Source organism: Corvus kubaryi, unplaced genomic scaffold (assembly GCF_017639235.1).
Source record: "Corvus kubaryi isolate FWS band 111438036 unplaced genomic scaffold, C.kubaryi_AGA036_p1.0 138, whole genome shotgun sequence".
NCBI lineage: Eukaryota > Metazoa > Chordata > Aves > Passeriformes > Corvidae > Corvus > Corvus kubaryi.
The window spans coordinates 13,090,468-13,105,292 of NW_024580672.1; the positions used below are offsets into that span (position 1 = coordinate 13,090,468).

At 40.9% G+C, this 14,825-nt stretch overlaps 1 protein-coding gene across 4 annotated transcripts in view; it reads right to left on the reverse strand.

Moving 5' to 3' along the window:
• The window catches only part of LOC121660173 (VPS10 domain-containing receptor SorCS1-like), a 264,051-nt gene that overhangs the window by 77,980 nt on the left and 171,246 nt on the right, over positions 1–14,825 (reverse strand). For all 4 annotated transcript variants that reach the window (XM_042019278.1, XM_042019275.1, XM_042019277.1 and 1 more), the window contains exon 5: positions 14,515–14,588. In XM_042019278.1, the coding sequence (XP_041875212.1) occupies positions 14,515–14,588 (74 nt within the window). The remainder of the gene's footprint in view (positions 1–14,514; positions 14,589–14,825) is intronic.

The following is a 14,825-nucleotide window of genomic DNA, read 5'->3' on the forward strand; positions in this document are numbered from 1 at the left end:
TTCCTGTTCTTGTTGGCACCTGAAATTTTGGTGTTTCTCCTGGTTTGGTCAGAAAGATGCATTTCAGTTCAGGGTGGGATACAGAAGACTTTAACTGAAGAGATAATAGTATTTGCCAGCATACTAATTATAGCTGTTCCTTTATATTGGACATTTTATGCACATTTGCTTTATTGACACACTTAATGATCAATGTTCCCTCATTAATTAAGAAGTTTTAAAAACTCATTTCATCCTGAGACATTTTATCACTTCTGATCTAATAAAAACAGTGTTCCATTAATAAAAGAAACATTACATTGAAAATGACTGTTTGTTCCCTCTGAATTAACAAGTAACAAAGACATTGAGGAGTAAGGAGTTTATGGAATTAAGTTTTGCTTCCATTGTTGAGGTTCCCCTGGACTGGCAGTGTTGGCCTCATCAATTCCCTGGAAGAGTCCAAATGGCCAGTGGTTTGATGGGCAGCCTGAATTATGGGAGTACTGACTGCAGCATGTGCCAATCCCACTGTACAGAAGCCTCAGCAGCATCTCTGACAATCAGCCTTGTTTCTGGTCCTGATCCTATCATCCAAGTCATAATCCCGGATTAAAGCTAAGGGTTAAACAACCAGTTTCTTTTTAGCTGCCTGACCTCCTAGTTAATAGAGGCATGAGGGAAGACACACATTCATTTCCAGTGAAAAGCAAATTAGATGTTCTCTTCAAAGCCCCATTATTTTTCAGGAAATCAGAAGAGAGATTCAAACAGTGATTTAGACCTTAATTCAGTTCCCACTGACTGCAATCAGAGGAACCTCCAGTGCTTAATCATCATGTGCATTAACTAATAACTATTATAAAAATGTTAACAATAACAAGACTGTGTCCTGATTAATCCTTACCTTTGCTTGACAAAACATGTAGCAATTCACTAGGAAAGGTTTTGTTCTCCTTTGTCAGGGACTGAAGTTTCAGAAAACACTCTGAGCCAGCACTGCTTTTACCTCTTCTTCATTTTTAATAAATGGAGAGCCATTTTTAATCAGTTTATGGCAAGGTGTTATTCCCCTAAAAATTCAACTTCCACTTAAAATCTCTGCTTCCTGGTAACTGACACCAAGTGAGGGGGGAAGGAAGCATTTTCCTGGGGGATTTTTATTATGTCTGCCATGATCAGCAGACTTAGCACCACCATGCTGGGCCTGCTCGCTACAATTCAGTTCAAGATAGACAGATGCCAGTGACAAACAGCTCTAAAAAAACTGCAGAAGGACAAAGTTTGCATTATGGCATATCTCCTCTCTATTCTTGTTTATTTAAGTGGGCTTTAAATTCTAGAACTGGAACACTGGAATAGCCCACTTGGAACTGAGCTATTGCAGAGGACACAGCACAGCTTTGTCAGTTCATTCCTCCTCCTGACCTCACACACCTCCGTGGGGATGTGAACTCTCCAAAGAAACAAGGAATATATTCCACAAATTTGAACATTTTGTCATTTCAGAGCACAACAATGGTGTTCATCCAGCAAAGAACCTGCTGCCCTAGTTAAAGCATGTGAGTGTACACTCAGTTTCCTCCTCACAGAGCTATTCTGACCCCAAGAAAAACCTCTTTTGCATCTTCTCAGGCAAAGACAGCCAATTTTATGAGCCATAATTTACATCAAACTCTTAGGTGTCTTAAGAGCAGCATATAAAGATCTGGACCCCTGAAGCCCTGAAAGTAGTCACCTGCATATGGCTTAGTCTCACACTACAACAGCCAGTATTGGTGCTGTAGAAGCTTCAACTCAAGGCAGAATTAAGCCATCAATTGTCCCAAGGGGGTACAGAACAAGGATGGCTGACACAGGACTGGTGATAAACCTCCAGGACTTCCTTTCTTTTGATATCTGCTAACTCCTGCGATTTAGAAATGTGATGACAAAGTTGAAAACTAAGGTCCAGAGGAGGAAATTCCTGAAGTCAAATAGGGCATCTGAGGTATAGTCAAGAGCCATATCCATGTCTTCCTATCTGCCAGATCTTTCTCCCTACCTTAGAAAATACACATTTCATTGCTTTGATATATAACAGGCTTAATTTATGTGTGACAGCACAAGGTCAGTCATAATATTAAATGACATAGTCAGGCCCATAATATTAAATGACAACATGAACAATCAGCTGTAAAGAACAGGCAAAATACAAATACACATCTGCTCAAATCAATATTAACTGTACAGAGCTGACAGCCAGAAACCTATCACTTCCATCTGGATTCTGCTGAGAATGCTTACTGACCGGGATTTTTGTAATGTCACTTTTTTTTTTTGGATGATGCTGTCTTGTTCCATGGTAGACCTGGGATATTGCTCTATACATTCCTCCATACCACCTGAAAAGCCACATAAATTAATACCATTCTCACCCAGTTATACATTACAGATATTTAACTCTGAACTAATCTCACTCAACTCTCTTTGCAGGCAGAGAGGTGAAACAGGCATTTTTGCACTGTGGATCAGCTGAACAGTGTTAGATAGGACATTATGAGAAGAATTTATCCTAGAAAGGCCTGTTCCTCTCCATCGAATTTAAGATGTCTGGACACTACACTAGAGACACCCACATGTGATCACATAAAGGTCCCAAAGCAGGAAACAAAACAACCTGAAATATGTTTATTACCTAATTTTAAAAACACAAATTACGGATGAGCTATGGATTGCAATTAAAGGGGTAATTGAATGTCCTGAGAAGTCCCCTTTCTGAGAAATGTTTTATACAGCTTACATCAGCCTTACTATTTACTCTAGGACATATAAAAGCCTAGGAGACAGTCAGAAATGCAATATTGACCACAGTGAGCATATACAGGAGAGAAATACTGTGCTTTTGGTTGCACTGCCCCTGAGAACACGCTCTCCGTAGGAAGATAGACATATCCTTCTACATGCATAGGACAATCTGTTCCTAAAGCATCTACTGGAAAAAAGGTGTTAGGAACTGTAGGATATATATAAGAAATCTTGAATTTTTAGTATGTCAACCAAATCCATCACAACACTACCAAGCATGCAGCTATACTGTTAGCAGGTTTTCTTGTCTTTTTCATCTGGCTGGGGAAAAAAAAGCATCATCCTTAGAAGCTGAGAAGGTCAACGTACCTCTACAAGCCTGGATATTATTAAGTAGTTTAAACCCATGGCATCAGTATGAAAAAGAATTAATAACTGGTTACAAAGAAATTGTATTCCTGACCAGACTGGAAGGTTCTTAAACTAAAGACAGAATGATCAAAAAATAACAATCTTCACATGGGGAAGAAGGAAACTACACGCTGGATTGGCCCAAGACAGCACCAAAGCCTCCAACACAGTGTTTCTAACTTGATACAAGTACTTCACTCCACTGTACTTCATTATCTTATTTCTTACTACACGTATACTTATTATGTGCATGTGGTCAATGCAATGCTTCACAAGCTAGACAAGGAAAAGTGCTGTGTGTTCAACAGCTAATAAACCAAGCAACCTACAAAGAGCAGGGCTACAGACGAACACCATTCTGGGGCCCACTCAGCTACTGATTTGTCTTAGAAATTTCTCTAAAAATAAACAGTCCAAAATTTGCCATTCCCTATTCTGAGCAACTTCTGTTCGCTATGCTGGCAGTGCTTTCTTCTCGTATTTCTCAAATCCATTCTTCCCTTTCAGCATCTGTTCTCAAAGACCAAACACTCATATATGCACAAACTTTTCTTCTTGCCTCAGTCTATGTTTTCACTTTGTGGTAAAATGCCAGCATGTCCTTTGTCTGTCCCTTTAATCTTCGGCTTTCTGTAATACTCCCAGAAACTTCAGGACACCAGGGATATCCCTGCAATTCTTTCTGTTGAATGGTGCCTATTGTATTTTTGTGATTAACTTTTAGTGTTTTGTTGGTATAATTGTCTGGATGTTTTGAAAAAAGAAAAAGGAAAAGAAAAAGAAAAAAAATCTTTTGGGAAAAGGAGGATTTAGAAAAGCCAAAGGGAGGGCAAGGCAGTGACCCCGCTGCCTTTACACTGAAGATGCTTACATTTTGAAAAATTTAGGACCCCCACAGTCCTATTAAAAAGTTGCTTCCTAAAATTTTAATCACTATCAAGCCTGCTAAGTAGTTATCTGCACTTGAGAGCCTCACAAATCGATACCACTGGCTGCAGCACAGTAATTGCTCTGAATGCAGATTCTACATCCACCGTGAGAAGCAGCACAGGGAAAAGACCCCAAATCATCCCCTGGTTTAGAACTAGGCTGAACTAAACAAAAGCAGCCTGGCACTGCCCATTGCACAGTAAATGCTAGTTGGCATATTTCTGTAGTGACCAACCCCTTGCCATCTTCTCTGTCTGAAACATTTCTAAAACCTTGGCTTCCTTGGCCTGTCAGCTCCTCTGAGCCAAGAAAATTCAATAGAGACCCTGTTATCCTGGGGTTTCCACCTCTTCTATCTTTTTTCACTTCCAGGGACAAAAGCAATTGTTTATGGATGCTGGGAACTGATGAGGCTTGCAAGGCAGTCAGACCACTCAGAACTGCAAAAAGGCATCATTGTGAAGAAAGCAAAAGCTTCTACTTGCTGCACCTAATTTCAAACTACTATTTTTTCATAAACAACGAACTCGAAACACCAGACAATAAGGGCTGCATCTCAAGGATTTGTGCATTCTGGAAAGTAGCTTTGGGTGCCTTTGCTTTTGGATGCTTGACTTCAGACACAGACACACTGTACTTGGGACTGTATGCACAAGAAACTTGATGGCAATCTTTTCATATGTATTTCTTGTATCATACATGCTCACAGCAGCCAAGCTCAAGCATCTTTTAAGACAACCAGTAAAAGACACTGTTATTTACAGAATCTTCAATGCAAATGGCCCAGAATGCCAAATGCTACCATGTCCTTTCTACCGACAGAACCAATGTGGATGTCCCTCATTCTTTATATGGACACAGAGGCCTTATGCAGCTTTCCCATGTCTGAGAGGAAGTGACCAAGTGCAGAATTAGGACTCCTGTGACCGTAGCTCACCTTCTTCAGAGGTGAACAGGTATGATTTGTTCATGCAGCAAAGGCTGGCAGACAAATGACATAACAGCATCTCTATGAAGGTAGATGGAAGGAGATTCACACAGTTCTGGCCATTTTGAGCTTATCAATGCTGAGTGGGAGTAGCTCAGATGTGGCTGCAGTGCAATGCCAAACAGAAAACTGACACATGGCTTGGAAAATCCAGTTTGACTACTTTGCATGAAAAATGCTCATGTGCCCTCCTCTGCATTCTGCAGATGACTTTGTTCTTAACAAGCAATATATTTGTCTCCTGACCCTCAGCATTCCTTCTTCCTAGTCCCAATTTGAGCAAATCCCCATCTCCACATACACCGCATTACACAGAAAGACTAACTAGCTGCAACAATCACATGGAAGGGGGAATGTACTCCTAGAGATCCTCATGCCAAAGTTACCCTATGTGCATAAATATTCTAACAAGCTTTATCCTGTCACAATAAAGCTATAAAGTTGCTTTGTTCAGCACATGATAATGGCTTTGTAATTCAATTATTGGTAGAATTTGCCTTTGGGGATTTATCTTCCTTTAGCCTCAGCATTCATGCAGATCCCTTATCGTAAATCTTGCCAATGCAAAACCAGCTCCTCCACTGCCTGTGGACATATCCTGTCACTTCATGTTAAAAAATTGACACCTTCCTCCAACTTAGTGAATGGCAGGTTTTTGGTTTTGTTTTAAAGAACAGAATGAAAACAACAACAGTGGATGACACTCGTGTTGTCCTCAGTAGCATTTTTTTGGTCCCACTGATGCTTCTGTAACACTAAATTCTAATTGCCTTTCATAAAAATAGTAACATGTAGCACTGAACAGGGAGCTTTTTGTCCAAAGATACAAAAGTACTTGACAATCAACCTTTAAGTAACCTTCCCTGCATGGTACTGATTTGTTCAAGACCTATGGAAAAGTACAAGACAAGCAGACCAAGTTAGAAATAGGGGCTGAGGAAAATTTTTGTTCTCAGCTTTATAGATAAACTTCACTGATTAGTCAAGAGCACAGGGGCCTCATTGATTTGACCAAGATCACACAGTTGCTATGTGGCAGAGACAAAAATAGCGCCTGAGAGTACTCCAGGCTCCTTTTACTGCTATATTGACTCCATGAGGACTTTGCAGATACTCTCTGTTCCTTTTTTTGCTTGCAGAAGTCAGTGAATCTGCACCAGGGAGCTTAGTGTGGGAGGCAATTCTTGTCGTTTCTTTAGTTCAGTCCCTATTATGTGAAATTTCACAGGTTTTACTATTCCTGGAATATACTTTAAAGACTGCTTTCTAGCTTTAATATCTCTTAACCACATCCTCCTGACATGTTTTAGAAACACAGGGACAGATTCCAGATAGGTATAAATCAGCACTTCATTTCTATATATCTGGCAAATAAATCTCCCCTGACCATAATTTAATTAGTTTCTCCCTGTTACATCTCTGCACTATTCTTTCCCACATAGTGCAATCCCATGAAATCATACAATTTGGTGCAATTCAGCTGGCAGCCACCAGGCCAGATCCATTCTACAGTTTGCTTTACTTTGTCACACTTTCTTTAGAAGGGATAGAAAACAGCAATGCAGTGAGCAAAGCCCAATTTCTCCCAACTGTGCCACCCCACAGCACTGACCCAGAAAAGCAGGTGGCTATTGCTGCCAACAACAGTAAGTAAACGGGGGTAGTGGTGTGACTTTCAGGCCATGGGGAGTCACTTTTACTCTCACCATCTCACCACCTAGTTTTAGGGCTAGTTTTAGAGCCCTAGTGCATAATGACCCACACCCCTCCACACTCTGCCACAGCTTTGAGGGCATTAGCAAAGAAAGCCTTCTCCCCTGCTGCTGTAACACCACTGCTCTCCGTGGGAAGCTCCAGAGAGGAAACTTGGCTAAAACTCTGAAATAGATGGATGCAAATTCCCAGGAAGTAGCTGTCTATTGCTGGTAACACAGGGTGGGAGGAATGTCTTGAAATAAGGATCTAAACTAAGTGGATAAAATTCAGTTATCAGGACTAGATCCTGATTTTAAGATAGCCCTTCAGTCTTGTATCTTTTTTTCATCTATTGCAGGAAACAAGACTTCAAGCTGGCTTGAAGAGAAAGGAGGAGGAAAGTACCCTCTAGTTACAGTCTCTGAGCTCCCCTCCTTGATGTCATGGACCAAACCTACCTGATTCACAGCTTCTCTGCTGGTACAGTCTAATAGGATCACAATTTCCTACTGTGTTAAGACCATGTCTCTTGCATCTTGTAGTGCTGTGGCCCAGTCAGGCAGCTCTGGAGGAGGCCAGCAGGTCATTTAGAGCAGGAGCGAAAAGTCAACTCTGGTAACACAGTGTGCTGCTCATTAAACATACAAGAGAACACAGCAGTGCAACCTTCCTGACACAGATCCAGACAAATCCACAGGTGACTTAACTGTGCACTGCTTCACCTTCTCAAGGTCTGTCCTTTACAGGTGCATACAGAGAAATCAGCTGCTTAGTCCAATGCCTGCTGGAGACTCACACGTCCCAGGGTGCTGCACAGCACTGCAGGCTCCTGCTGCTGATTAACCCTCAAATCAAGACTCTGAACATGGTGGATGGATGCCTGTTACAGTGGGGAAACTGCAACACATGTATCAGACAACAAGGCCCGTGGAAAAGAAATATATATGGACCGATTCTTGGTAGATGTTTCAGAGATGTTTATTTCTCCAGCTGCATGGCCGGGGCTCTGCTGAGGAACTGCTGCAATCACAGGACCCGAGGGTCCTTGCCCGCACAGGGGAACACAAAACAACCAATGGAGAACGAGGCTGACGAGGGCCAGGGAAACCCCATGTCTCCCCCCAGGGCCCCTCTCCCAGGACCACATGGCAGGTGGGAGAGACCCCAAAAGATGCCTGCCTACTTCTGCAGAACTTTAACGAGGGAAAGTGGATGATGTAGAAAAGCTGAAGCTCATGGGAGTCTGTACTCATTTATAAAGTATCTCTGCATGATTTTTTAAGAAATATCTGCTAAATTGGGAAAACTAAAACACACCAACCTATGCATCAATCAGACTGAGGCTTCTCGGTCCCAAAAGGCTTATTCAAATGAGTATTTGCTTCATTTAGATATCCTGAAAACTGTTGTGGATTTCTCTGGCATGTACCCGTAACCACCATATTTAAGCTATGAAATACATAGATTTTAAATTTAATTTCTTCCCTTCAACTCACTGAATAAGGCTTGTGTGTCAAGTCAAGTGGATGATTTTCTGGACAGGCTGTCACAATGCACTTTGATTGGCATCTTTCCCATCAGCCTCCAGCAGTTGCCCTGCAGTGATTAAAAGGTCTTGTTCAGCTATACACAGCATCATTTGTAAACAGCCCAGAGACTGAGGCATTTAAATTGCCTCAGCCCACCTGGGTGGGCGTGCAAATATTACCAAGCCAAGAACTGACAGGAACACTGGGACAGTTCACCCAGCTTGCTACAAGTGCTTGAATATAATGAAGTTTTTAACAGGGCTTTGACACCTCATCCCCTTGATTTTCAGCTCTTTCAGCTGCTCCAGTGAACACAGTCAGAGCTTTTAAAATACAGTTACCAGCCTCCTCTGGAAAAGGAAATATATATACTCTATAATTATGCTCTGAAGATTAACTTTCTTTGCCACTATGCATAAAAGAAACACAAATATAGCCCTATCTACTCATCTGTCCTCCCAGCTGCTTATAGGTTTTTCTCCCTTTCAGTGTGTGTGCATATTTTTAAATTAATTGATGGGAGAGGTTGGTTGGCTGCTTCTTTCACAATGGTTGCCTCCATTTTCTTATCCTATTCTCCATTTTTTTCTCATTCTCAGAAAAACACAAGACTGAGCGAAGACCTAGCAACATCTCTTACCAAACTGACGTATCTCCTTTAATTTCTTCAGGGAATCATTAACATCATGGACACATGACCCTACCGGAAATCATAAATGGTGTGGGTTGGAGAGGATCCTAAAGCGTATCTAGTTCCAGTTCTCCTGCCATGGGCAGGGAAACCTTCCACAAATCAGATTGCTCAAGCCCCATCCAACTTGGCCTTGAACACTTCCAGAGATGGGGCATCCACAGCTTCTCTGGGCAACCCATGCCAGTGCCCCACCACCCCAAAAGTGAAGAATTTCCTCCCAATATCTGATCTAGACCTGCTCTTCTTCAGCTTAAAGCCATTACCCCTTATCGCTCCATGCCCTTGACAAAAGACGGTCTTCAGCTCTCTTGTAGTACTTTTTAGGCAGTGGAAGGTGCTCTAAGGTCTCCCCAGAGCCTTCTCTTCTCCAGACTGAACAATCCCAGCTCTCTCAGCCTCATAGGAGAGGTGCTCCAGCCCTCTCATTATTACAGCCCTCGGATCTTCTTGAAGTATGGAGTGGTATTATTTTGTATTTCCCCTACTTGCTTGTCTGGGTGCAACACTTGAATAAGTAAAAAAATAAAATCAATACCACTGATAGAGATAATGATTGTAATTTGATGACCTAATTTGCTAGCTGGGCTTTTCTGTTGTTCATTTTATGTTAGTTTTTAAGACACTTTTATTATTTGATTTTATTTCTTTCCTCCCCCTCCAAGTTTCTCAAGGTTAGGTTCAGATCAGAATTAGATGAGATCCTTTTCAGAAAAAATGTCTCATTTTGATTAAAAACCATTAAATTTGCAGACGTTTTAACAAGATTTTTAACCTTTTTTTTTTTTTTTTTTTTTTTAGGGCCAGCTCTAATTGTGATGCCTTGACTTACTGACTTGTAGAAAATAATTTCTGGTGGAAAGCATGACTTATTTTGAGGACCAGAATAAAAACCTGGCTTTTAATGACCAACAAATGTCTGCATTTGTATTTTGGTCATATTGAACTATATGCACTTTGAGCAGTCTTTCTGCAACTACTGGTCATGGATGTTTGGATTTGCAAGCCACAAAGTATCACTATTGAACTATGACTAGATGACTGGACCACTTTAAAAATGGAAGAAAAAAGCAACGTAATTCCCAGTGCGACTGGTTCTCTGTCCGGGGTTGCAGTGTATTCTATCACCATCCTCATGAGCTGTTGAAATCAGGAGGGGCAGTGTTTCCTTGCCTCCTCCCCCCAGACTATCTTCTGTTAATGGCCCATCATTGTCCTGATGCATGACTCATAGATAACTCCCTCCGGACTATCTTCTGTTAATGAGCCTAATCAACACTTGGCCTCGTGACTCATTACCCCATTGTGAGATGCTCCACCCAGAGGGAGGAACCAAGCATTCCATCCTGGATATAATCTGAGATTCCAAACACCACCAACACCTTTCCACTGGATTTCCAGAGGACAGGAGACACATAGCCAGCACTGGACCTTCCGAGGAAGAGCAGACTCTTTTTCTACAGGATCACCACTTCAGGAGGACTGCAAGCCACCATTTTATCGGACTGCCACCACCACCCTGACTAACAGGGTGTCAGGTTGTATCCTGACTCTGTCAGTTTAACCCAGTGTTCTCTGACATTTTTTTTTTCCTTTTCTTTTAATTTCCCTGTTAAATTGTAATTCTGACCTGGTGCCTCCCACTGGTTTGTTTTCAAACTAGTACATTCACCAGTTGTGTTCACATTTGTATCCACTACAAAGCAACATCTATATCAGCAAAATTCCACAATAGGAATGTATACCAAAACCCAACAACTGTCACAAAAATAAACCCAGAACTATTTAAAGAAAGCTATTTAAATCTTTATCCAACTCTTTTAACTAGGATCTCCTGCATTCTCTTTTCCTAATGCCAACTACATATGTAAACACTGTGCTATCAGCAATAATCCATGTATATTAACTTGTTGTTTCTGCATTATGCTCCTGAATTAATACTGCTTAGAATACTCCTTCCTATCAATTTGGGTACTTTCATAGAGCACAGTTCCAGAATTACCAAGTACCTTGAAAACTTCCATGCATTTTGCTGTCACAGCACATCTAACAGCAAAATCTCAAGAAGTTGCAGGAAAAATAATAAAAAACATGAACATTGTTGATACAGTGTAGAACTGCTGTGTCTTGGGCTTGTACGCAGTGTGGATTCTTCCATGTCTCCACCTGACACATAACATGCAACTGACTCTCTGAGTGGAGTACATTTTCCTCAGTACACCACTTCCACATCCCTAGATTATGCAAACAGATATGTGATGATACCCAAATTACAGCAATTATTAGAGGTGTCAGTTTTAGAGTAGCCCATCACTAAAGCCTGCCCAGCCACAAGTGTGTCCTAACAACCTTTTAATGAGGTAGAAAATTACAGATCTCTTTTTTCAAATTTTGTTTTACTTTGTTTTTTGGTGGAGGTTTTTTAAGACAAGAAATCTCCAGTCTTCTCTCATTTTAAAGGTTTGAATTCATCTGCTCATCTCCCACCTGGTAGCTCCTTTCAGAGAGTGACATTACACCTCTTTCATTGCAAGTGTGAATGTCAGGGCATCACTTTGAGCTGCAGGAGGAAAAATGAAAAAGGGGAACAGAAGAGCTTTGGAAAAAAAGTATTCTATTTCCATATTAATGACTCCTCTTAATGAAACAGAGGATGCAAGAATAAAAAGTACATATGATCTACAAGGAACTGAGTTGTGTCTACACGGAGTGTTTTATCAGAGTTATGTAGTAAGCATCATCAGACTGTTTTTCTTCAGGGGTTTAAATTTCTCTGGAGTGGTAGGAGGAGGACGTTTTTCACAGAGCAGCCAAAAAAAAGCAAATAAAGAAGAAAATTCTCTTGGCAACAGATATAAGAAATGCAGCTGTAAAAGACTACCACTTCTCTGACATGGTTTGCAGGTAGAGCCTTTTCAGGACTAAAACTAGCAAGCTCAGTGGAGTTTATTCACAAGACTCTGAGTGACCCACAAGCTATTTACAAGACAGCATGACAGACTAAAATGGCGATGAAAATATCAGTGAGCAATCAGGAAAATGCATCTTTGCTTTCATCAACCATTCAAATCCATGTAAAAGTCTTTTGACGTCTTCCAGGTGCACCTCCCCTGTCAAAACAAGAAGTGTAACTAAATGCAGCCTCAAGAAGGCCTGATGCCAGAGGCCTTGTGTCTTCCAATTTCAGAGAAGTCCTAGCTTAGAGAGTACTGGAAGCAATCTGTACTAGAGCAACTCCTCAACCTTCCTCAGATATCAGAACATTTCTCTCATTCCCTGCCCACTACAGCTGTGTCCTGGTTGATCCCTTCAAAGCCACTGGATTTAGATAAATCACCAGAACAGGAGAGTATCCCTATATTTTGCTTTAAGTTGTGACTTCAGGACATTTTACTTCACTATTTATTTCTGCTCTTAAGAAGTCAGTCCTCTCACTTCTCACATTGATTACACTCTGCATATTTATAAGCCAACATATACAATTATAAATTTAAAAAGCCCAACCAACAACAAATCCCAGAGCACTGAGCAAGGCTCAGCTTGTACACCAGCACTTGCTACAGATATGGTGCTGTAGAAATCTGGATTTCAACTGTACTTCCGCACACTCTTACGCCCCAGTTCCCTTTTGCTTTTCTTGCCTGGGGAGTAAACAGTGACCACGCATTCAGTGTAAAGGGCTGCCCTTCTGATTCAGCATTTCAGTGCTGTGTTATCCTCAGGTACCTGGCAGCACAGAATGGAAATGCATATTAAAGCCCAGTGTTGCTCTCTGTGGTGTTTTCAATCACACATGCACAGCTGTTTTCTACTGTGGATGTGTTTGAGGACAGACAGAGTCCATAGAATTGCAGCGAAAAGCATTCTTTTTGTCCTAGGGTCATTATGATCATCACAAATATGCCAGAATGAGATGCAAGTGTCTCTACAAATTGTATTATTTTCACTTTTGACAGCAGAAGTGCAGTCTAGCTTACACTGAGGTGTGTTATGCAAGGGGTATTCTGTTCAAGGTGAAAATACAGGCTTGCAGTTTCATGCTTTGTGAATGGCTGTAGGGAAATTAGATGGGTGGTTGGAACATCTTTTCATCTTCTAACTTGCTCTTTTCCTTTGAAACTCCAAGCCTGAGTTCCCTTATTTGTTAGTTTCTATAAGGCCTTCAAAGTTTGAGTTCCACAGAAAGGGAAAATTATAACTTCATCATTGTTCTTATTGCAGGCGTCCATCAGCTCAATTCACAGTAAACCAGAACTGTAAGCAATGACAAGAAAGTTCAAAAGGTTTGGAATACTATACAGGACATGGGGATCCAGGAACAGGGACAGTCTTTTCAGCCCTCTGACCCCTTCAGCAATTACAATTTTGGTACCCAATCAGGATATCCATATTTCTATAATCTTCTTTTATTAGCCAAAAAAACCCCAGAAGATGTGTAGAGCTTTGTATTTGCATCTGCCAATTTGAGACCCTTTTAGGAGCTCTGCAGGAAAAAAATAGTGATATGACTGTCTATACAGACACTCCCGCAGAAATGGCTTGAAGTTAAAAACGGAATTTAGCTTGCATTTGCTTCAGCTAACACAGGTTCTAAGAAAGGATTAAAAAGCAGAAGCAGCAAACAAAATCTCTGGTACATCCTTTGCAGACCAAATATAAATTCAACTTTAGAAGTAAATTTGACCTAGAGCTCTTCCTTCTTTTATAAATAAAAAGAAAATATTGAACTGAACCACTCATGAATATTGCTGTGTTCAAAACCTATTTTTGACATAAATTTAGAGTTTAGAAACTATGCCGTTGGTCTCATTTTAATCACTGGGTTCAGCTTCTCTTGATTTCACTTTGAGTATTTTATCAAAAGCTTCTCCTTGAAAGGCATATTCAGAGGACATAAGCCCACTTCTGCTCACAGGCGGACTACTGCCTCCATAAGGAGTTGATGAGAAGTCCCACAGATTTACAGCAAAACACAAGAAAACATTATCTTTGATTTGGACTATACAACCATGTTTGCAGGGAAAAAAAGGTTCAGCGACTCCTTCATCCCTCAGCTTTCTTTTCCATGTAAGTCAAAGCTACACTAATTGCTGCCTAGACTAAGCAGGTCTAACAGTAATTAAAGCACAACACTAGCCACTAGAGGATGGCATTTCTACCTGTGGCAGAAATGCTGGTGTCCTCCAAGACTCCAAGACTTCAGGCTTTGTTCCTTAATTGTAGCAAGACCGGACTGAACTCTTTACTCTCCAATTCTAAGTCAATGCTTTCTACAGACTATTTATTCAGTGTATTTCAGTTCTGCATCACCCTTAGATCAAAGACCCAATATTCCAATGTCGTATAAACACATAATGCCCCTTTCATACCAGTTCTAAATTAATTTCAACAAATCAGCAGTGCAGACTGCATTCAGACACATTGCCTTCAAGACCTCATTCCAACACCTCTGTATGTGTGGGGAAGTTGTTTCAAGGAATCCAGGAAGAGGGTTTTGGTCTTACCAGTAGAACCTGTTTGGTGTAACTCCCTCATGAAGCAGCAGCCATCTTCTGCCAAACTCCACGGAACTGAATAACTGTGGACAAAAATGAACAGTCATGAACCACAGTAAAACACAAAGATACCAGAGAAATTAGAATTAGAATTAACCTGAAAAACCCTCTACCAGTTCTGAGATAGTGACTTGGACTTTTATTTATCCCAGTCTCAAAGGGACACACCTGGGGCAGCTGAAACATGTCTATAGTGCCTTTTATTGGCATAGAAAATACTAAGATGTGTGATATGTGTATGATACAGCTGGTATTACCTG